Source organism: Theobroma cacao, chromosome 9 (genome assembly GCF_053813885.1).
Source record: "Theobroma cacao isolate CCN51 chromosome 9, ASM5381388v1, whole genome shotgun sequence".
NCBI lineage: Eukaryota > Viridiplantae > Streptophyta > Magnoliopsida > Malvales > Malvaceae > Theobroma > Theobroma cacao.
In genome coordinates, this window is record NC_142647.1 from 43,304,015 (window position 1) to 43,327,482 (window position 23,468).

The window sequence follows — 23,468 nt, forward strand, 5'->3', positions numbered from 1 at the left end:
AAATTTGAGTCATTCCCAATCTATGGAACCTACATACACGAGAGACCCAAGACGTTCAAGTTTAGCCCAGGAGACTTAACCTTTAAACCCAGCTTGTCCCATTGGCGCCTCTACAACGACAAAAGTGAGGAAGAGCTTCTTCTTGGGTTTTCCTATCATATTTAGTCATCCCCTATGTAAGCTCACGCATCACCCATTTCTCCCTCTTTACATTTATCTGATTGAAACTGTTCATCCTTTTGGACAGTCAATTCTCTTGCTGTCTTTTTTTTCACGAGTGTTTCCTAGTACTCGTTATACAGGTATGTGTATGGGTAACTTTCAAGACAAAAAACTTCTAAAAATTATAACCCAGAAATATAAAAGAGATTTATTATTGGTGGAAGGTTTTAGCAACATTTTCCATCATGAGTAAATTGATTCTCGAAAACATTACCTAACCAAAACAAGGTCAAACAATAAAAAGTCTAACTTGCATAAAAATTCTGATACAGTCACGAGAAAGTCTTAATACAAACACTTGTTGCTTCAAGAACAGCTACATATTTGATGAGAACCCAAGTCTCCAAAGTAATGAAAAGGGCATTGTTAAAAATCAGTCATGAAGTGTTCCCAAGATATCGTCATCTCTGTATAGGTGATACCTGAAACAGTAGGTTAAGAAAGTATGTTAACACTGAATAGGACTGATGCCAATAAAGAGTAGATGAATGTAGAATTTAAACATCTAGTTGTACAATCTAAATGACCTACTTCAGATTGGTAACATACAACATAGACATGTTTGTGCCATTGTGGAAACCTAATATCTTGCCATGCAGCATGTTAGTATTGTAAGGGCAAATGATGATACAAACATAGATATTTCTAAATGGATGTCTGCCCATTACTTTTATTAATTGAAATCTGATTCTCTTCATTGTTAAACCAACTTTGTCAACAGCAAGCACAAACTATGTTTTGCTCTCACTCACACTCAGCATCCAGGTATCAGAAATGGCTGCACTAACTTAATGATATTTTACGGGGATTCAGAAATGAAAAAGTTTGAGTTCACACTTTAAACCACAATATAAATAACTAATTGTCGAGAACATGGATAGTAAACTATAGTACAAAATTAAGATCATGCTTTTGATCTCATGCCAAGGGCCAAGACTGCTGAATGACATTGTTTTCTTCATCCTCTTAACCAACCTGGCTCCAGGGGTTTCCAATTGATGGACTCAGAAAATGATAGGAAGGCTGCAACTTGACTATCCTAGAGGAATTATGAGTTTCAAGCATGATAACAAACTTCTAAAGGACTTCAGTAAAAACTGACACTTGATCAAGATTTTGTTTTTCTTTGACCCCTAGGAGTGGCATAGCCACAGGTCCAGCATTCTCCCTCCCATTCCAATAATTCAAATATATAAAATAAAAAATTACAATGCTATAAAATTTGCCTATTTCGAGAATTCCAAACATCCAAAAATCAAAAAACCTATATCTAGCCTTTTTGCCCCTATGAAGCTTCCTTTCATTCTATCCATATGCACCACGAAATATACCAACCATTTAAACTTTTTATGTAGATCCATCACCTTCAGTAATGTAATGCAAAACCATTTCCTAAGCAGGTTAGTGAACAAGGATAGGAATATAAATAAAGCCATTTACACCTAAAGTAGAAAAAGCTTTGGCATTGCAGTATGCGCATAACTGAAGATGTAAACTATGAAAGCCTAAGTTAAAGGATTGCAACTTTACAACGGTAACAATGCAAAGTCAATAATGAGGTAATGCAAATTAAACAATTCCCTAGTCCCACTTGAATAACATTCTATATATATTCCAGGCTAAGCTAACTTTCATTCTGCCAAATGTACCTTAAAACGTGTAACAGTATACAAAATCAACCTCATAGAAACATACCACAAAGAACTAATGTATAAATGATTCTATTAGCATCACACAGAATCATCAGGTGACTACATTTGCTGTCCATGAAAGTTAAAACTTTTAATAAATGAAAAGAAACAGCCAAACAGAAGTTTAGTTTAGACAAAACATATTTATACACAACAAAACAGCCAAAATGATAGTAATTAACAAGGTTGAAGGGGAACATAAAGAAAAACTTATTTGAAGTGAAACAAAAGTACAAATCTGATCACTGTGAGGAAACAAATAGAAAGAGAAGTAAAAAGAACTAACTCTTTTTCACCAAGCTTGACTTCAGTGCCTCCATATTCAGGCAAAAGAACTGTATCTCCTTCCTTTAGATTGACCGGAATATGTTTCCCATCTCTGTCCCGTGCTCCCGGTCCCACTGCTACCACTTTTCCGGAGTTCAACTGAAACAATTCCAAAAGAACAATAAAAACAAAATTACAAGAAAAATGAAAACAAAATCAAAGCTCGGTAAAATGAAAGATTATAACCTTGGGGGTCTTCTCAGGAAGCAAGATTCCCGAGTTGGTTTTAGAAGGAGGGATTATTTTCTCAATCAAAATGCGATTGAATGATGGGATCAAACGCTTTGCCATTTTCCTTCAAGAAAATTTTTTTTTCCGAAAGATAGAAACAAATATGAAGTACTAGAAGCTTATTTCTCTGATGGAACGGAAACAAGTAGGGTTTAAGATGGATTTATGGTTCTACTGAATTACGAAAGTGCCCCTTAACTTGTCAAATACTCTGCTCTGCCTTGTGTTCTGTTCTGTCCTTTTTGTCTCAAGCAAAAGCCTTCTATTTTCTTCAGCGGGCAACGGGAAAGGTTTGAGCCCAACCCGAGACCACAACTTACTTGATGTTGAAATGCCCAATAGGCCCATTGGCTTGAAGTCTTGAGAGGAAAGAAACTCAACAAAAATTACATCGACGTTTAGAGGGGAAGAAGAGCAAAGTAGAAAAAAGCAGAGAAGAAAGATGAGCAGCATCGGAACAGGTTACGATCTATCAGTCACCACTTTCTCACCCGACGGCCGCGTTTTTCAGATCGAGTACGCCGCCAAAGCCGTCGATAACAGTGGGTCCGTTCCTCTTCTCTTTTCATAATAACTATAATATCCATATACTTCTTTCCCATTTCTAGGCTGTCCAAATTCTAATTTTTTTTTTCTTTTTTTTTTCTGCAGAACTGTAATTGGAATAAAATGCAAAGATGGGATCGTTATGGTGATGCTTTTGCTTCTTCTTATCTACCATTGCTTATTTTGAAAAAAAAAAAAAAGAAGCAATTATTTAAGTGCAAACTGATAATGGATGTTATTATTTTAGGGAGTGGAGAAGCTGATAGCATCGAAGATGATGTTACCTGGTTCCAATCGAAGAATCCACTCCGTTCATCGTCATTCCGGCATGGTATGGTATCCCCATTTTAGTTTTTTCTGTTATTTTAATTCATTTCCTATTTAGCCACATTTTGCAGTGCTACATTTGGATTCTTCTCTCTCTTTCTATCTCTCTGATATTGAATTCTATAATTCAGGCAGTGGCAGGATTAGCTGCTGACGGTAGACAAATTGTGGCACGTGCTAAATCTGAAGCTAATAATTATGAAAGGTTTATCTTTTTCTTTACTTGCAACCCAGAATTTCAGCTTCAATTATATATAGTTATATGTCCATCTAATTATAAGTTGCATTGTTGGTGGTGGCGCAGTGTTTATGGTGAATCCATTCCTGTCAAGGAACTTGCTGCGCGTGTCGCAAGTTATGTACATCTATGCACTCTCTACTGGTGGCTCAGGCCCTTTGGGTGTGGGGTAATACTTGGAGGTTATGATAGAGATGGGCCCCAATTATATATGGTTGAACCATCTGGTATCTCCTATGTAAGTTGATTGCTCCCAATTAGAGCTTCAATTTTCTGTCTATGTTCTTCCTAGGTCTATTGGCATATTTTTATTTCCCAATAATGTAATGATAGATTTCTTCATGTTTACCGGGTGCTTGTTAAAATTTATGTAGAGATATTTTGGTGCTGCAATTGGGAAAGGAAAGCAAGCTGCCAAAACGTAAGTTATGAAGCTATTTCTTTTAACATATGACAATTGCAGGAAGACATTTGATAAAATCATCTAGTCATGCTAGCTAGTTAAATTTAGATGATTGGAGCATTATATATTGTGCACATTTTTTTTTTGCTTTGTCAAGTGTCAACTATTGAAAGCTAATGTAATACTTTCATGCTTTTATGTCCAATTGAAATGCCTCTTGGTGGTTTTTTTTTTTTTGTTTATATTTTCTCTCTTCTGGAACCTAACGTGTAAGAGATTTTTGGCATCCTCTCAAGTGGTCAAAAAGTTTTTCTGAATTGAGTCCATGCTAGCCTTATTCCCAAACTTGCATTTGAAAATATAAAAGAAAAGGGAAAAGGAAAAGAAAGGATGAAAAAGTGAAGTGGAAGTAAGTAAGACAATGAAACTATGCATCCTCCACGTGTTGTTTCAGTACTTGTCATTTGTTGATGACTACTCAGCTCAACTTAGCCTGGCTACATGAATTCATTTCTCCATTCTGTTCAGTTAAGAGCTATGTCCTCTGAAATATCTAAGGAAGCTGAAAGCTTTATTATGATCTCAACCTGTGTAGTAATCTTTGGTTTACATCTCTTCCTCTCTGCATTCATCCCACAGTTTACTAATATTAAACAACTAATAAGGTTATGGTTGAATGGTCTATGTGGACAGGGAAATTGAAAAGTTGAAGCTGTCAGAAATGACATGCAGGGAAGGGGTTATTGAAGTAGCCAAAATGTGAGTTTGCCTATCTTAATTTCTTGCTGTAACTTGTAATGTATTTTGGAATCTGCTACATTTATTGTGGTTCTGAAATTATGTTTTTCTTTTCTGGTATCCTTTTTTTCCTCTGTAAGATTATTGCCTATATCATTCTTTTAATATAAATTCCTTTGTTGTTTTTGCAACGTTGGTATTAGTGGAATCTAGGCAACATGTTTGATTTCTTTTTTCTCCCTTTATATATATATTTTTTGAAATGACTAGTGTAGCACAATGACAACCATGGTAATTGTGCATAAACATTCAACTAACAGAATGCAGGCTAAATAGTCAGCTGGGAAATAACCAATTACCAATACTTAGGAAAATTGGTTATGCATTTAACCATATTCTCAATATCATAAATTTGTGCACGTGAATGCATGATATTATTGTCCCTTCTCTGAGAATGCAAGTACAAGATTTCATCATGTGAGTTATTGTTAAGCAGCATCTACAAGGTACATGATGAAGCAAAGGACAAGGCCTTTGAACTGGAGATGAGCTGGGTCTGTGATGAGTCAAAGCAACAGCATCAAAAGGTAATTTCTCACACCATTTTTGGATATGCATTACTTTCTGCTTTCTTCCTACATGAGGTCAGCTCTATGATTTGAATTATGCCATTGTACTTTATTCAAGACTTTATCTTGAGTGAGATCACCCTGGTCTTGGAATAAAGTTTTCTTGATGGTTTTCACCCATGTTCTTTCTGGTTTGAGATGAGCGTCTTGTATTTAGTAACATCTTCGTACATGAGCATTTATAACCCTTTGTCTCACATGTCAAAAACCACAATAAATAGTTCTCTCATTTTTCCTCCGTTGGTGCTAGCTTCATCTTCTTGCGAATGCTTTTAATTCTAATCAGTTCATAGGCAAGCTGTCCATGCAAGCATCATGTTTGGCCCTGCCCCACCTTGTTCTCTCATTTTCTAGCCAGAGAGATAAACTAATAAGCCAACATGTAAAGTAATACTCTGTGCCATTGTACTATGTTGATAGAAATAAATAATGTCAGTGCCCTGAGCTTATCCTCTTTCATATCTCAATCATAATTTGATTTCCCTCATGCCTTTTTCGTGTGATGGAATCTGAATTTTTGGTTGAATGATCTCTATGGAATTTGTCAGCTGTTGATAGTGAATTGGAATCCATATTTGAAATCAGATAGAAAATTGAGTAACATCTTTCTGTTTCAGTAGAATTCAGTTTTTCATTTGCAATAATCTGTTGTAAGACCTTGATAGGTTTTTTTATCATATCTACTTCCATCTGAGTATTTTCTCACTTTCATGTAATTTCAGGTGCCTGATGACCTTTTAGAGGAAGCCAAGGTTGCAGCTAGGGTTGCATTAGAAGAAATGGATGCTGATTAAGTATTATTGGAGCCGGAATCCCCTTGTTATCATATTGAGATCTTCCCAAAATTCCCGTTGTTATGGACCTTCTGGTTTTATTTATAAAGTCATTTGCTGATTAAACGAGGCCGTTCCAAATATCATATCATATAAGAACAGCTGACGTTTGGACGGGACTGTGGATTCCGAAAACTGTAAACTCGGCTTTTTAACTGTACTTTTTTAGGCATCTTTAAGACATCAACATGGTGTTCGTCAGTGGCATTTTGCGATAAAGGTTGAGAAACATCTTCCTGTTGTCTGCCGTGTGTATACATTGAAGCAATATATTTGCAGCTTAATGATTTTTTTTTTTTTCATATATATTTCTATGATACTTAACTAAATCAGCCATGCATTTGACAGTTGTGTGCAGAAAATTGAGGCAGATCAAATTACTCATGTTCATTTGAGTGATTTACTAGTCATTAAGGTGCCACACTGCCACTTATATAGTACATATGACGTTTTATCATCCACATGAATGCAGAATGTTTGCTATTTAATTCCCTACCAACATGGCATGATCTCTGGCAAACGGTTGTCGTGTTAAATGAAATAAGCAAATCGGAATTAGTCGTTCATTGAACATCAGCCAATAGTTCTGACTTCTGAGTGCTAGCGCTCTCATCTGCTTCAAGTGTCAGCACAAGAAAGCAAAAGTTAAATGACTTCCGAAAATTGTTGTTCCATAAAACTTATCCTCCAAATAGTTCAGAAAATTACAAAAACTTACAGAAAACTTCCACTGCCCACAAGATGAAAGATTATACTGGCAATTCAAGTTCCAATCGGTTTCAATGATTTTCAGAAGGTTGATGAACATACAAGCATCTCATAAACAATAAGAGTTTGCTAGTAGCCACAATAAGGATCTTCACCAAGAAGTGCCGCTATAGCATCTGTCACACTGGGTTTATCCCTCACACGCCCATTGTTATGACCAAACTGACCTGGTCCGATAAAATCATCTAGCCTGGCAACAGCCATCTGACTCGGAGTTTTGTTCTTGGCATTGCATCCTGCATGAAGCATGAAAAAATTTTATCAATATAAATATAAATATTAGTTCATGCCACAATTCATTGGGTGCAAAATATCCTCACCCAGAATGCTCTCAATAAATTGTGGTTCATCTGATGAACTTCCACTAACAGGAGTGAACTCACTAAAAACTGATGCAGCAGAATGAGCTAAAGGAGAATTTGGGTCGCAATGTGCTTCAAATTCTATCTCACAATGGTTTAGGGAGAAATTGGCAACATCATCAAGCACAGAAGTAGAAGACGACTGCTGACATGAATCATCCTTTGAGCTTTTAAGTTTCTGTGACTCGTGAAGTACTGCTTCCAAGAGACCACTATTTTGTGGTGTAAAATAATCTGACTTAGCCTGCTCTATCGAGGGGGACTGGATCAGATTATCAACAGACTCAACTAAAGGTAGTGGGTAGGCAGGGTTGACCCAGCTATCTTCTTGAGTATCTGAATATTGGTATGAAGGGAGCTCCAACTTGATAGGCCCAGACATGGGCTCAGAAGGAGAGAAATTGCTATTTAAAGGGGCATCACTGCCGGGAGGAATACCAAATGATGCCTGGTCATTGGTACTGAGATTGGAATCATATGGAGAAATCATGAGGGGCCCATCAAATCTTTTCTTGTAAGCATTTTCTGTCAATTGATTGGGCATTGAGAAATAATTGCTTACACTTTCCCGAAGACGCTTAGTAGGATGTGCTATTGGGAACATAAGGCCATAACCGTAGGATGAACCAACTCGTTTAAGCATAGTGTTTGCAGGAATGTCGTGAAGCATTGGTGAATAAGACAAACATCCTTGGTTGAGTTCTAAATTCTCAAATTCCACACGTGGAATCTCAAATGCATCTGACTGCAAGAGATTGGAAGCATATGAGTCCCCATTTGGCAGTGAAGCTGCATTATGACTCTCTTCTTGACTTCTATTCACTTGCAAGCACACGTCAGGAGGGTAAATTGGCAAGCCAGCACGTTGCAGTCTCTTAATTCTTGTATTCCAGTAGTTCTTTATCTCATTATCGGTACGTCCAGGCAACTAGAGAAAAAGAAAGGGATTTAAATTATTCTAAAAGTGAATCAAATAATAAGAAAAAGAATATAGCATGTGAAAAGGATGATTTGTTTCAAGAAAAATTACTATTAGAGAAAGACTAGCATTTGAGGCTAAATGGCTGAGCATTTATGCCAATACACAGAAAATGCATAGGCAAAGAGCTCGCTTCAGGAGGACAAGAAAAGCATATTAACTAAAACTAAAAATAAAATATTGGGCAGATACACGTAAATAAGCAGATATGTATAGCTAAGCATCTATTCCATGCAAGGATTCTTTCTAAATATTTTGCAAAAACAAAATCTTAGTGATATATATATATATATATAATATTCACTATTTTTACTCACTAATATATAGTATCATAATTTAAAAACATATATACTGGGTGCTTTTTTTTTTAACTGGTACATATATTGGTGCTTCTTTACATTTTTTCAATAATTATGATATTAATTTTCCGTTTTCTTTTCTTAACAAGAACGAATAAAATTTCTTGTGCAACAAAGGTACAGTAGCATGACCATCAGAGAATGCAACCCTTGGAGCGGGCTGAGCCAAAGGAACTGGATACTCATTCAGCTAACCAGTATTTATCAGAACATACAGGAAGTAGTTAGTGAGCAAGTTTATTGTGGATCTACAAAACCCTATTGTGTGGGTGGTAAACCATGCATCAATAAGTCCCATATATAGACACCTCATGCAAGAATGCTAAATGGTTATGATGTTATTTAGATCACTCCTTGGATGAAATAATAACAATCGTGACCTGAGACATAAGACATAAATTTTGAGCACCCTACTAACAAAATAGATTAATTTTTTTGAAAAGAACAGAATAGATTAATGAACATGAAGAAACACAGTAATAAGGTAGCAAATGATTCACACATCTCAAAAACTGACCATTCCCAAGCATCAATTAGAACTGTTGATGCAAGGATTGTTGGACTGTGCCCGGCTATGAGGTATTGTCCACTTTGGGGCGAAAGAACATTTCATGAAAGGGGAGAAAGATCAATTCCAAATATAAAATTCATGTTAGAGATTGCATATATTTTTTGATGATATAGTGCAAATGCTGTATGCCACAACCTACTTTGAAAATTGAAAGCAGTATACTGTCAAATTGAAATTGTCAAAAGCATTACAAACCTCTGCAGCCATTCGTGCCCATTTGTTTCCCAACTTAGCATGTAGCTCAATTATACGGCGCTCTTCCTCTGGAGTGAACACGCCCTTCTTCAAATCCGGTCTTAGGTGGTTTGCCCAACGCAAGCGACAGCTTTTCCCACATCGGGAAAGTCCCGAGTTTTTCTGGACAGCATTCCAATTGCCCTCACCATGTTTCTTTACATAGTCCACTAGAATCGCATCTTCTGCTGAAGTCCAAGGTCCTTTCTTTAAATGACAGCTTTCTCTCATGCTGCCTCTCCTACTACCTTCTTCAACTGATGATAAGTCAGAGTGACCTTTCCGCATTATTCTGTTGCCTCTATTTTGATATTACAAGAACCAAAATGCAAAGATTTCTTTAGCACTACCAACATGATACCTAGGGCAATACTCAAATTTATCCATTTTAACAGAAAAACAAGATCCTTTCTATTCGTTCTGACCATTTATATTGTGACCTTTAGCAGCACTAAAACCTACTCTATTAATGTAGCATGATCTCGATCATGTTTATTTTATTTTTTTTACGGTAAGCCGAGCATACTGGAAGGATTTTAATTCTTCAAAAATTTGATCATAACAACTTAACTGACAATGTATTCCAAAAATTACATTTTCCGTTGTCCACTCTTAATGGTTTTCTTTGAAATAAAAGAAATTAGGGAATCATTTCTATGTATAAACTCAGCTTATTATTTCCATTTCCTACGACTTATTTTAGCAAAACAAAGGAAAAAAAAAACTACAAAATGAGCACCACATTAATCAAAATATAGCTACCGGAAAGATGGGAAAAGAATTTAAGAAAAAAGGAAATTAGTCGAAAAGAATTTATATATATTAAAACTGTTCTTACCTGAATGAGTTGAATAGTAGTGGAATTCGCAAAGCTCATCCAAACCCTAAATGCTTATCACCGATGTCCAGAACCAAAAGCAAAAGAAAGAAGAATAAAGAAAGTCACAAAAAGAGTATTTGTAAAAGAAAAGAGTAACAGAGAAGAAAAGAGAAACAGAAATTAGATATGGGAATGGGAAATTATGAATAAATCAACTCCAGAAAGCCACATTTTCTTTGGAATTTAAAGGAGAGTGAGAGCTGATTCAATTGGATTTAAGAGTGAAGAAGCTTCGGATTTTTATATTATTTTATTTTATTTTTATTTTAAAAAAAAGTGAGAAACCTAAAGTAGAAAGGAAAGTAGAGATGGCAAGAGGAGAGGGAAAATAGGAGAGAGAAGAGGAGAAAAGGACCAGCTCTGCTCCATTTCTCTGCTCACCTCTCTGCTTTTTGAATTTTTTTTCTTTTTTTTTTTTTTTTACTTTCTAGTTTCAGTCGAAAAAATATCCCAAGTACGAATGAGTACCTCTATCCTCTTATTTTATTTTTACCCTTAATTTTTCTATATTTAGAAAAACACCTTCTCTTTATTCTTCCTTTTTTACTACAAACATCCACAAACATATAATTAGCAGACTTTTTTGTTTGAAATCATATAAGATATATATGTTAGTATATGTATGTATATATTTTTTTAATTTTTTTTAATTGAAAAAGAAAGAATTCAAACCTTACTCTTTAGACAGAAAGATAATGTACCAACTAATCAGTCAAATGCTTGAGTGTTATGTATGTATGTTTTTTATATTTTGATTAATATGGCGCTCGTTTTGTAGTTAAATGCACCAATCACTATTTAATTTGTATCTTCAAATTATTCAAAAACGATTAATTATTCTTTTGATATCAACAAATTTTTAATATTAATTAAATACTGATTTCAATAAAGTTTTGTTTCCATAGTAAAGAGGGACGTTGAAAATTTTAAACCCATAGTTAAGTTTTTTCATATATGAAGGTAGGATGTTTCAATATTTTATGTTGAATTTTGTCTAACTGTGTATTAATTGGTTTATTTTTTCAGATATATATAATTATATTAAAAGTTGTTTGATTGTAATTATCGGTTTTAGTTGTACATGTAATTTTATTAATAAGATTATATAAAAAATACAAAAGAATTAAGTTTTTACACACTCAAAAAAACAGCAGATTGAATATTGATGTAGCTAATAGAAATGGTGTTTGTGAGAATAGTGCTAAATGTAGAGATTAAGTTTTTGCGGGTTGGGCGGACTGTGGATTGCTCCATGATTTGCTAGGAGACCTGGATTTACAATGAGTTCCCAGTGCTAAGGGCGCCGAGTAGGATGCAATTATTAATTCCGTGGAGCCAGCAAGCTCTTCCATGGCCACGTGGGTTACATTCCAATCATACTTGTAGGTAAGCAAAACGCATACAAACAAGATACAAATGTGTACAATGGCTAACATTAGCAGGTACTTGTCAAGATGAGGTTTCATCTATGGCGTCGCCAATCCAGGACGGAGCAAGCAAAAATGAAAATAAACTGAAGAGTCTTCCAATCCCCACCACAGATACTTAAGAAACCTCCGCGAAACTGGTACTCCGTCTCAATCCCTTTGGCAGCCATGAGATTTTCATGGGGAATGGATAGTTCCATTTTCTAATTTGCTGATTAAATTCAATCTGCGAACCTCCACTCTTCCATGCAATTTCGCAACACCCGAAAGCACAGAGCATTCTGATTCCGATCCGACAAACCAATCTATCACGATGTTGCATGATTTCTTCACTACTCCAGAATTTCTGGATTAGAAAATCGGAAACTTGCAAAGATTTGAAGCACATAGAATGAAATTAAAGAAATCTATTAAATGAATATATAGGAATGCTAATATCAATCCCATCATCAAGATTGAATAAAACAAAGGGTGCGTTTGATATTAAAAATGTGAGTCCCAGTCTCACAAATTTAATTGGGAGATATCACATTCTCATAGTTGATCTAAAATATATCCATGAAAATGTCTTTCCATCTTCAAGTAGTATGAGATTCCTTTTTCTTTGTCTTCATGAACTTTTTTAAGAAACTTCAAATAAGTTTTTTTTTTTATGTTGAAAGTTTCTGTAGAGCCCAGTTACCCTATGTTTATTTTATTAATAATAAAAAAATGAAGTACAATAAGGAGGGGGACCGAAACTTGACCTTCAGAATTACATGATCAAGTAGAGATTTAAGTCCTATAATAAGAATTACTACCCTTGCCATAATTTTTGGAGCAGAGGATAAATGGTTTACCTATGTACAAAGATTTATGAGAATTTTGGAAAAAAGAACACTACAAAAGAACATAACAATAATAAAAACGACGAGTACTATTCTTTTACAATTATTTAAATCGAACATATCCTAAATCGGTTTTGTCTAATCTCAATATAGCTCGTAATTTTCCAAACGACACTGTAAAAACTTGAAGACTCTGATATTCATGACCAAAGTTAGCTAATAAATCCGCTGCTTGATTACCTTCTCAAAAAATATGAGACAACCGGTAAGATATATAATTATGCAGTTTTTGAATATTAGCCAATAAGTCATTGCTATCATGTGATCCTCGATATCTCCCTATAAGCATTTGTATCACCACCAAGGCATCCATTTCAATCCATAAACGCGAAATGCCATAGTCACGACACAAAACCAGTCTTCTGTATAATGCTAATAATTCTGCTTGAATGGAATTTTTTACTCCAAAATTCTCATAAAATCCAAACACTAATGAACCTGTGTGATCTTGCAGAATCCCTCCACTTGCTGCATTCTAAAAGTTACATTTTGAGTTACCATCAACATTCAGCTTAAACTCACCTAATACATGTTTTTGCCAATATAATATTTGTGGTGGTGATAATCGGGCCTTTTGGAAAGACAATCCCCATAAGGAAGCAATTTGTAGATCTCCCCTCCATTGCCATTATTGAAATTGCTTCCCATGAAACAGCTGGTGAATGAGTTTCATAATTCGCCACACCACTCTATTAAAGTACATACCTAGGTTTCTATGTTTTGTGTCATTCCTCTCCAACTAAAGAAACCAAAATATGAATACGAGTATTAAAGTATGGATATGGCCCAACTTAATATAGTCACCGGAGTATGCCCATGTCTATATAATTTGAGAAACATTCTGTGGGTTAACAATATAGATTTGAAATAATTTTACAAATTAATTCCAAACCTGTTTAGCAACTGGATTATCCCACATGGCATGCATGAGTGATTCCTTTGAGTTGCAGCATTAGCATTTAGAGGCCAAGGTGAATCCCTTCATTTTCAATATCATCTCCAAAGGAATCCACGAATTTAATAACCTCCATAAGAAAAAGGAAGTGGTAAGGGGAATATTTTTATGCCAAATAAACCTGAAAATTAGATTTACCAATTGTCGTTGATGAATTAAGTCCCAAGCTGTCTTTGTAGAAAATTTTTCGTCCGAAGTTGGTACCCAATATGCGGTATCCTTAATAATTGTATCAATTGGAATTTTCAAAATTTTAGATACAATTTCTCCTAGCAATATCATATTCAACTTCTCCATATCCCATTCTCCATTATTAAAGAAATAGTAGACTTGTGTCATGGAAAAGTAAAGGCAGGAAAAGTACATACTAAGGGATCATCCCCTAGCCAACAGTCATGCCAAAAGAATAACTTCCCTCGTCCAATCTTCCATCCTATGTATTGCTCAGTGTGTGGGCAACAAGCTACCATCCGTTTCCAAGTCTGGGAGTCATGAAGTTTTGGCTGAATGTATCGCGAAATTCTACCCGTGCAGTATTTGGCATGCATAAATCAAGTCCATAGGCTAGAACAAGTCTGGAATCACCACCACAGCTTCATGCTAAAGGCCTCAAATACGTCACTTAGACTTTGGATGTCTAACCCGCCTTCAGAAGCTGGAAATGTAATTTTATGCCATGAAACCCAATGGATTTTCCATGCTTCTGTAGAGTTCCCACAAGAAACTATTAAATAATCTCTCAATATTTTAAATGACACTTAATGGAGGTTTTAGAACTTGAAGTAAATAGAGTTATTCATCCTCCATGAGAATTTATTCTCCCATCCTGTGACTCTCTCCCTTATTTCGTGACCAGATCATCAAACAATATTACCTTTTTAGGTCCTTTATAGAGAGGAGCTCCCAGATAAATGATAGGTAAGCACTTATGGGTGAAGCCTGTAAGTTGGGAAATTATTGTCTTCTCGAGTTTGCAATATTTTTATGGGTAATAAAGCAACTCTTTTGTGGGTTGATTCGTTGCCCGGAGACTACCTCATATTCCTACAAAAATGTTAGAATTTTTTGCAGAGAAGATTTAGCACCGTTAGTAAAAATGATAACGTCAGCAGCAAAAGTTAGGTGGTTCACTAGTAGCTAACATCCAGAAGCCTAATCAATAGAACGATACCGACCAAATAGTCATTTAATCCTCTTGATAAGTATTCAGCATCCAAAATAAATAGTTGAGGGGAGATGGAATCACCCTGTCGAAGCCTTCTATTAGATTTGAAATAACTTGCTGTCTTGCCATTGATTAGAACAAAAAACCAATAATTTGTAATGCACCATTGGATCATATCAATCCATTGTGAGCTGAAGCCAAATTACTGAAGTACTATGCAGAGAAAGTTCCACTCAAGCCGATCATATGCCTTCATCATATCTAGCTTTAGCACTGCGTTGCCCCCTCTAGACTTTTTATCAATTTTCCCAATTAATTCCTATGCTAACAGTATATTATCATTAATCAATCTTCCTCCCACAAACCCATTCTGGTTTTCTGTAATGATGGAGGGTAATAGTTTGGCCAACCGGTTGGCTAAAAGCTTTGTAATGATTTTATTTAGTACATTCCAAAAACTGATAGGCCTGAATTCACCCCATGACAAGCTGTTACTCTTCTTAGGCAAAAGGACAAGAGTAGTGGAGGTAATCCCGCGTGGCAGCTTTGCTCCTTTGAAGAAATCCAGAACTACTGCAAGAATAAAAATATGAGGAAAAGCCATCTGGTCCACCAACGCTATTCTTATCAATACCAAAGACAACTTGTTTGAGCTCCTGCATGGAAGGTAGTGCACATAATCCAGCATTATCAGAAGTGGAAACAATATGAGGAATTAAAGAATTATTGAACTTGGTCATATCACATTGCTCTGACTTCATTAGGGAAGAAAAGAATTCTATTGTCGATTCTTGAATCAAACTTGGTTCTTCAACCTAACTTCCGTCCAGGTTTTGTATCTTAAAAATATGGTTTTCGATTCTTTTTTGTTGCATTCTCATGTGAAAAAATTTGGTATTCCTTTCACTTTCCACAACCCATTTGACCCCATATTTTTGCTACCAAAAAGCCTCTTCTATACTTAGATAATGGTTGAGTTAAGCATTTGATTTATTAAGAGCAACTCTGTTTGCAAATGACTACTCTTGTTGAAATAATATCTCACTCGCTTCTGCCCTTTTTTCTGCCTCCTTCAAATTGTGGAAAATATGCCCAAATACTGCTTTATTCCACCATTTAAGATTCCTTTTCAATCTCTGTTGTTTACCCTAGAAAGCTTTCAAACTAGTGCCCTAGATAGGGAGCCTCCTATTTGTTTCCACAAATTTTTTAAAATCGTGGTGCTTGACCCATGCATGCAGAAAATGAAATGAAGAAGGGACCTTCTCAACAGTTGCTGAACATGAGACCAATAAAGGACAGTGATCACTACCATCTCTGTTCAAATGCTGTATTTTAGTAATGGGAAAGCAAGAAGCCCATTGATGGTTATATATTACCCGATCTAGTCTCTGAAACATCCAAGAATTTATCCATGTATACAGATTGCTTTCAAAGCCACAGTAGAGCAAAGTTGCTGTAAAATCTTCCATTGATCCACCATGAGGCGTTGCTCTATAAAGTCTTTTTTCCCTCTTCAGTATGACATTAAAGTCCCCACCCATGAACCATGGTGCATGAATGTCTGCTGAAAGACTTTCCAAACAATCCCAAAGTGGTATTCTCTTAGACTTGGTGTATTTGGCATAGATAAAGGAAGCAAAAATAGGAATTACCAACCATGGGAATGACAAACGAACATGTAAACACTGAACATGATTAATAAAACTTCACACGATAAGCCATATGAACAAATCACCCATATTTTCTGAGAACAATTTGTAATAACCTTCTCAAAGCCCAGTTTCCTACGAAAAAATTTTGCTTTCTGAGCCTCAACCATAGGCTCCAATATAACTAGAATTTTGAGTCTATAAAACAACTTCAATTGTTTGATTCTTCCTTGAGTAACCTTACCTGAGAAGCCTCTTACATTCCGTATCAACATATTAATCATGGAAAAGTATAAGCTGAAGAGTACGCTGAGATAGAATCCAATTCATCTATTCTATCTTTCTCTTCATGACAGTATATTCGTTGGAGGTTGACATGATACTATGATTTCCAGAAAGAGCACTGTTAGATTTTTGTCTACTCAAGATTCTCGTGTGCACTTCCAAATCTACATGGTCTGCATGGGAAGGCACTTCACTATTCTCTTTATCGAATTCACAAAATCCCATTTCTTCCAACCTCATAGTAGGGACTCATTTGAGTGAAACTGTCGAGTTATTATTTCTTGCCTGCATGCCGTCCAAATCGACATGGCATTCTCCCTCCTACCGTTGAGGCAGTGTTTGTTTCTGTGTCTTTCGACTTAGTTGACCATCAGTTTGGCCCTCCACAGGCATATTCTCCCCACTACCTTCTACAAGTCTGTCACCTTGGATCGCTGAAGCCTCCACCATTTCATGTTTGTTAGATCGAGCACAACCACCACCTTTTAGTATCGATTTTGGTGACCTTACCACCATTTTTCCTTTTTTCTTCAAAATTTTTTCCTCACCGTAACATTTTCATCATTCTCAACTACCCATTGTATATAGTCATGCTCACCATTATTCTGGATACTAGCCGATGTTTCCACTTCTACATTTGAGCTATCCATCACCTGGCCCAGCATTGAAAGCTGGTATTGATCTGCACCCACCGTCCCTTGCTCCCTATTTTTTATACTCTGAGTTGCCACCCCACCACTAGTCGCTTCTTACCTATGTGGTCACTCAAGCGGTATTTCAGCATTCATATTTTCAGCTAACAAAGTATTGTTTACGTGCTCTGTTCACCCCTGTTCTACATGTTGCATTGGTTCTTCATCCTCACTGAACTCTATTGCTCCAAATCTGTTCGACAACATCTCTGGATTACTCTGAGGATCATCTGAAATAATTTCTCGGCCCTTATCATCCTTCCCTCCGCTTTTTCTAAGCTTTCCAACCAGCTGCCATTTCATACTCTATTTTTGTCAATCCACCGGCATCAGATCTTTTCATTTTTCTCCTTTTTGCTTCAGATCTGCTCCATTCTCACTCCGCATCTCTGCTTCATTCTGTTTCAGAGGCTTATTCCCTAAAGACTTTCCTTGTTTTTCAAACCGATTCTCGATCACTAAACAGTTTGAAATCGCATGCTCGATGTGACAACAGTGGGTGCAATAATCTAGTAGCTTCGAAAACTCCACTTTCTGCGTAATCCCACAAAAAATGGCTCCTGTTTGTCTATCTTTCGTCACAATCTAGCTCTAGTCCATTGGTGGCTTATGGCAATCAAACTCGATACAGACTCAAGCCACACTTAGCCTTATTCCATTTGCGGTGGCTTCATCCACGAACAAAGGCCTTCCTACAGTCTTTGCGATCATCAACAACGTCTATTTTTCATAAAAATGAGCCCTTAAATTAGGGAACGAAATCCATACAGGAACTAGCGAAGATTCCTTCTCCGGTTGGAAATTTGAAGACCATTTAAATACTCTCATATTTTGGTTTGCTATAAACCACACCTGTTTCATCTAGATCCTGTTCAATTCATGCTTATTGGTTAAATTGATCAAATATGCTTGTAATCAAGCCAACGAATTTCATATGCGCCGACAAGACCAATGCCTTTAAAGGCATCCCGAATATCCTATAGTTTAGGCATTCGGCTAAACTTTCCCACCATGAAGTGTTTGAATAGCGCGGCTAAGGCTGTGATCTCATCATCAAAAGAGGAGACTACCAGCTTATCTTTATACCAACGTGGCTCACATGTTGGGGGAATAATAGATGGTTTTTCACCTGTCGCTACAAATAAAAAAGACTTTTTTTTGGTACAAGGAGAAACTGGGGGTTGGTTTACGTTCTGTATGGCTTGCGGCAAGCCATGGGAGAGTGGCGGCTGTGGGTTTTCTTCTACAGCAGGGTTATGGGTAGGTCTTGATTGCCTTGGGAGGGAGATGGCAACCGACGGGATGGTGAAGGGAAAGTCCGGTGGTCGGCCAGCCGTCATTTTTTGGGGTTGGGGAAGGGAGGGGAAAGCGTGAGAGTTGAGAGCGTTTTCTACTTTTTTTTTCTTTCCACACATAAAAATTTTAACTTCAAATAAGTTATTATTGTTTTATTATTTAATTAAATTTTTATAGTTTTATTTTAGACTAAATAGATTTTTATAAACAACAGTTCACTAATTGTAGTTAATTAAAAAGTCACTTATCATATTTTTTTAAAAAATTATTTTATCTTTTTATATTACATAATATTGATATGACATGTTATTATATCATAGTGGATGATAATATAACAAGTTAATATGACATGATGATATGATCACGTGTTATTTTACCTTTTATGTAAGCATCATTAATATCACGTGACATAAAAATTGACAAGTGATATTTTAACTAGTGACAATTAATTAATCATTAATCATAAATACCTATTTGATTCAAAATAAAAATATAAGAACTTAATTGAACGTAATAAAAAATAAAAATTATTTAAATTTTTTTAAAAACTTAAAAAACCTTTATAAAGCATTATGCCTTTGTTATTCTTTTGCATTTTTGCCATCAATAGCCTTTCAAAGTTTTTAATTGCTACTAATACTAAATTCTTGATTTTCTAGTCTAGGTATTAGAAAACTTAATTCAAAATAGATTAATTTGAACATAATCAAAACTCATAATCATCTTGCTTTGACCTTGACCATGTTTTATAATTTCTTGCATTCCTACAAGCTAATTAGCAAGATTAAGTCATGTAGTTTAGAATTTGCATGTGATATGGTTTTGAATAATGTCTACATGTACTTAGTGAAGAGTTTCTTATATACAATAAAATTTCTATAAATTAATATTTGATAAATTATTAACATCGATTAAATAATAATTTTAGTCGGTCTCGATTTGAGATCAATGTGGTAAATTAATAATTCACTAAATTTATAAGATAATACATTTTAAAAAAACACATAAGTTCCACATGATATATAAATTAATAATCTCTTTATAGATCAAAATCATATATATACATGACTCAATTAGAAAGCTTTTATAAAATATGACTCTAATGTTATTTGTCTCTTTTTAAAATTGATGTCTCCTTGAACCTTATTTATAATTTTTCTTAATGCATTAAGAAGTTATGGTGTAGTCTTGTATTACAAGAGAAAACTATACAATGTAATTATTGCTTTAAGTACATATTTGCACGAGATAGGTTCTAGTACAGAACTATCGTCTTCAACTTTATCTTTTTTGTCATTTCCCATGACGTTCTCAATAATTTACTCATCACAAATAATGATAATTCGTAATTTGGTAATATTCATATCATTACAATATACAATACATGTATTAAGTTCAATGTTTTGAAAAAAATAATAAAAAATATCTTTGATAAATTAATTTTTTATTAATTAATGTATAAATTGATAAATTATTAATTTATTAATTAAATAATATCTCGATTAATTAATAATTTTTTTTATCTAAGGATATTAATTTATAGAGGTTTTATTGTAGCTCAAAACTTTGTTTTCTTCTTCTTCCTTTTTTCTCCCTTTTTTTGAAAACTATAAAGTCTCTATTTTCTTGGTTTTTTTTAAAGCACTATTGTTAAGGCTATTGATTGCGTAAGAAATATATGTTTCATTTTTCAAAGAAGTTATATATAATTAGACCCAAACAAGTCCTTAAGTTATTTAATTAGACAAACTCGATTGGTCCTGCACATTTCTTCATCATCATTTAATTGGACTGTGCTCCTTTTTAATTTGCTAAACATTAATATGAAATATAAAAGAAAGTCATAGTCCTACCTATTCAAAAAGGAAAATGCTCTCAAAAATTTTAAAAAAGATTATTAAGTTGTGTTCAAGAATTATTACTAGTTAAAATACTTACTAAAGTTTCTGTACTCATGCATTTTATTCAATTTAGTCTTTATATTTAAAATTGAAACAATTTAGCCTCATTGATTTTGAGAATTGCTTCAATTTAGTCTCTTTCTCTAAAAGTATCCAATTTTGCCGTCAAAGGGGATGACGTTAGCGTTGACGTGGCATTATCACGTGACACTAACATGATGACATAGCAGTGCCACGTGATACTAATATGATGACATGGCAATGTTGATGTGACACTGACATGCTGATGTGTCAGTTCCACGTAGCAGATCAAGAAAAAAAATTTCAAAAAAAAAATCTATACGACGTTATCGGGACTAAATTGAACAAAATTGAAGTGTTGAGGAACTAAATTGACAAAAATATTTAAAAATAATAAATCTTTAAGTAGATGATACATATACTTATTGATAAGCCAAATGTTTAAGTATAAAAGATTTAAACTAAATATTCAATTTGGGGCTAAAACTTTTAGGTTTTGTCAATTTAAGACCAACCATTTCAATTGTAATAATCAAGGGCCAAACGTTTTTGGCTTTTTACAATTAAAGGCTAAGTTGAGAGGTGTTTGGCTCGTGTAGGATACGTGTATGATGTGGATGCTGGCTTGATAGGGTAAGATTTGAAAGGGTAGTTTTGTCAGAAAATCTTTTTTGTAAAGTCAAAATGGTTTAAATTATGGTGTGACATAGAACAACTTTTCATCGTAACATGTAATAACTACATTTTTCAACATAGCATATAACAATTAAATTTTCAACATTGCGTGTAACACCTACATTTTTCAATATGGCGTGTAACAACTATATCTTCAATATGGTGTATAACAACTACATTTTTCAACATGACATGTAACAACTAGATTTTCAACATGATGTGTAACAATTACATTTTTCAACATGGCGTGTAACAACTAAATTTTTAACATGATGTGTAACAATTATATTTTCGAAAAGATTTTTTGTCGCATGTGATATACGCTTCATCCATTTGTCAATTGAGCTCTTAATTATTACAACTGAAACGCTTGGCCCTTAATTGAAAAAGTGTCCAAACATTTAGCCTCAATTTGAGCATTTAGCCAAAGATTTATGGTGTTAAGAAATATATATATATATATATATATATTCTTAATTGATCATTTGATTCCATAATAGTTACATAAATTTATCTATTTTGCAAAAATTAAGTTTGAATTCCTTTTTAACAAACAAAAAATTCTAATATTTTATTTTGGATATATACTTATAAAATGACAGCATCCTCATTTACACAAATTCTAAAAAACACTTAGGATTAGGATTTTGTTTTCATAGTTATAAAAAGCAATAGTTACTCTTCTCCTTGGTCACCCTTTAGTGTTCTTATTCGTTCTTTGTTTTTCACATTAGAAGTTTAATTCATCGATTAATTGTTACAAAATTAGAGCAATGATGACAGATTTATGTTTCAAGATTTTGTTTTGGATTTTTTCTGAAATTCCTTTAATTTAAGGACCAAACAACTCTCTAATAACAGTGTTTGTGCGTGTTTGAGCCTCATTGTTCTTGGTTTTTCTTTTTTTGGTTTTTTCTTTTAAAAAAAATGAAAAAGGGAGGTATGGAGTTAACGATGATTATAAAAATAATTTCTCATTTTGACTTGCTTAATTTAGACATGACAAACCTTTTATTACACCCATTGAATCTGAGCTACTTTAGCCCTTTAATTTAATTTATTTTATTTTATTTAATATTTCAAGTTATATTTTTTAGGCTGAAATTTTCTAGATTAAAAATTGCTTTTATGGCTGATAGAGTTAAATATAATTGTAAATATTTATATCATTTTATTTTGTATTTACAAACTTTTTGTAGATCTAAATTAAAAATTTAAATTTAAATTTAACAAATTTTTTTTGAAATAAAATCGTTAATAAGAAACTTTGAGTAAATTGAGTAAAAGTTGAATGATTCCAAGAGAATTGTATCATTAGATATAGATAAGCTTGGGTCTTTTTAGTCTTTGTTCAAGAGCCCTCATTTTCTTCACCACCACTTTATCTTTTATACTGTGCCTTCTTTTTCAATCACATCACAAAAGAGATCTAAATGCTTCCTCTCATTTCCGTTAAGAGCCCCAATTGCTATCTCTTAAGTCTTCCATCAAGCTCCCTTCATTACTCCCTGCATTGAAGTTATAGAGACCTTTTAACCTTAATTTACTACAGTCACTAAAGCCCTCTTGTATCCTCTATAATACCCCATTCGACCCTCTAACAGAACTCATTCTTGTTTCCATGATCCATGATTTTATTACCATTTCCAACCCACTATAGCTAACATTGTCCTTTGATCCATTATTTCCAAATTACTAACCAGTTTTTCCTTCAATTTGCACTCCTTAGCCCTTTTGATCCCATCCATCACTTTGGCCTCCCTATCTCCTATAGGCCTTTTTCTTTTGTCTTCAACCATTGGACTCATTGCTACCCCTATTGGTTCCCTTTTTCAGGCTCTTTCCATTCCTTATTTTGAAATTTCCCTCTCTTTCTTTACTTTCACTTTCAATCCTGACAACTTCGTTGTTGTAACCTTTCCTTTAAACAAAGCAATTCCCTTCAAGATTTGAACTTTTGTCTCCCCTTCTTAGGAATGTTCCTATATGGCTATCCCCATGTGAAACTACTACTCTTCCACCTGTCCTTTCTGGCCAAGCTTTCCCATTTGCCTTTTATTGACTCTGGTACACTTGAGGTGCCTATTCCTTTCTCTTTTAGCGATGCTCGCCAGTTCTAATCAACCTACTCTATTCTAATCATCATTGCCCTCATCTATGGGCTTGTCGAAACT

The 23,468-nt window shown here is 34.6% G+C and overlaps 3 protein-coding genes and 1 non-coding gene across 7 annotated transcripts; 2 read left to right on the forward strand and 2 right to left on the reverse strand.

Moving 5' to 3' along the window:
• Positions 1-344: 344 nt before the first annotated feature.
• Positions 345-2,621, reverse strand: LOC18590042 (10 kDa chaperonin, mitochondrial-like). Its single transcript, XM_007015318.3, has 3 exons — positions 2,427-2,621; positions 2,200-2,339; positions 345-644 (listed from the first exon to the last, which is right to left on the reverse strand). The coding sequence occupies exons 1-3, from the start codon at positions 2,529-2,531 to the stop codon at positions 596-598; spliced, it is 294 nt and encodes a 97-aa protein (XP_007015380.2). The 5' UTR covers positions 2,532-2,621; the 3' UTR covers positions 345-595.
• A 211-nt stretch (positions 2,622-2,832) lies between these two features.
• Positions 2,833-6,482, forward strand: LOC18590043 (proteasome subunit alpha type-3-like). The gene is made up of 9 exons (XM_007015320.3): positions 2,833-3,017; positions 3,123-3,162; positions 3,265-3,348; positions 3,476-3,549; positions 3,649-3,820; positions 3,957-4,003; positions 4,679-4,744; positions 5,220-5,310; positions 6,075-6,482. The coding sequence occupies exons 1-9, from the start codon at positions 2,914-2,916 to the stop codon at positions 6,144-6,146; spliced, it is 750 nt and encodes a 249-aa protein (XP_007015382.1). The 5' UTR covers positions 2,833-2,913; the 3' UTR covers positions 6,147-6,482.
• An 11-nt stretch (positions 6,483-6,493) lies between these two features.
• LOC18590045 (transcription factor GAMYB-like) lies at positions 6,494-10,775 on the reverse strand. 4 transcript variants are annotated; one of them, XR_001929521.2, is made up of 5 exons: positions 10,297-10,775; positions 9,420-9,759; positions 7,274-8,243; positions 6,904-7,189; positions 6,494-6,798 (listed from the first exon to the last, which is right to left on the reverse strand). XR_001929521.2 is itself a non-coding variant. In XM_088809655.1 (5 exons), exons 3-5 carry the CDS (start codon positions 9,744-9,746, stop codon positions 7,023-7,025), a joined length of 1,464 nt encoding a protein of 487 aa, XP_088665781.1. In that variant the 5' UTR covers positions 9,747-9,759; positions 10,297-10,394; positions 10,436-10,775; the 3' UTR covers positions 6,840-7,022. The 4 variants fall into 4 exon arrangements, 2 of the variants coding, with proteins under 2 accessions (XP_088665781.1, XP_088665782.1); XR_016028322.1 differs by having other exon boundaries at positions 6,494-6,801; XM_088809655.1 differs by lacking the exon at positions 6,494-6,798 and having other exon boundaries at positions 6,840-7,189; positions 10,297-10,394; positions 10,436-10,775.
• An 11,464-nt stretch (positions 10,776-22,239) lies between these two features.
• Positions 22,240-22,332, forward strand: LOC148760999 (small nucleolar RNA snoR8a). The gene has a single exon (XR_016028724.1). It is a non-coding gene; the product is annotated as a small nucleolar RNA snoR8a (small nucleolar RNA).
• The last annotated feature ends 1,136 nt before the right edge of the window (positions 22,333-23,468 follow it).

Coding starts and splice junctions, on each gene's coding strand:
- LOC18590042 (XM_007015318.3), bottom strand. CDS start 2,531: ATGGCAAAGCGTTTGATCCCATCATTCAATCGCATTTTGATTGAGAAA. Junction 2,340..2,426: donor TTCCTGAGAAGACCCCCAAG/GTTATAATCTTT, acceptor GAATTGTTTCAG/TTGAACTCCGGAAAAGTGGT. Junction 645..2,199: donor GTCAAGCTTGGTGAAAAAGA/GTTAGTTCTTTT, acceptor CTACTGTTTCAG/GTATCACCTATACAGAGATG.
- LOC18590043 (XM_007015320.3), top strand. CDS start 2,914: ATGAGCAGCATCGGAACAGGTTACGATCTATCAGTCACCACTTTCTCA. Junction 3,821..3,956: donor AACCATCTGGTATCTCCTAT/GTAAGTTGATTG, acceptor AAATTTATGTAG/AGATATTTTGGTGCTGCAAT. Junction 4,004..4,678: donor GGAAAGCAAGCTGCCAAAAC/GTAAGTTATGAA, acceptor CTATGTGGACAG/GGAAATTGAAAAGTTGAAGC.
- LOC18590045 (XM_088809655.1), bottom strand. CDS start 9,746: ATGCGGAAAGGTCACTCTGACTTATCATCAGTTGAAGAAGGTAGTAGG. Junction 8,244..9,419: donor GGGCACGAATGGCTGCAGAG/GTTTGTAATGCT, acceptor CTTTTTCTCTAG/TTGCCTGGACGTACCGATAA. Junction 7,190..7,273: donor ATTTATTGAGAGCATTCTGG/GTGAGGATATTT, acceptor TGCTTCATGCAG/GATGCAATGCCAAGAACAAA.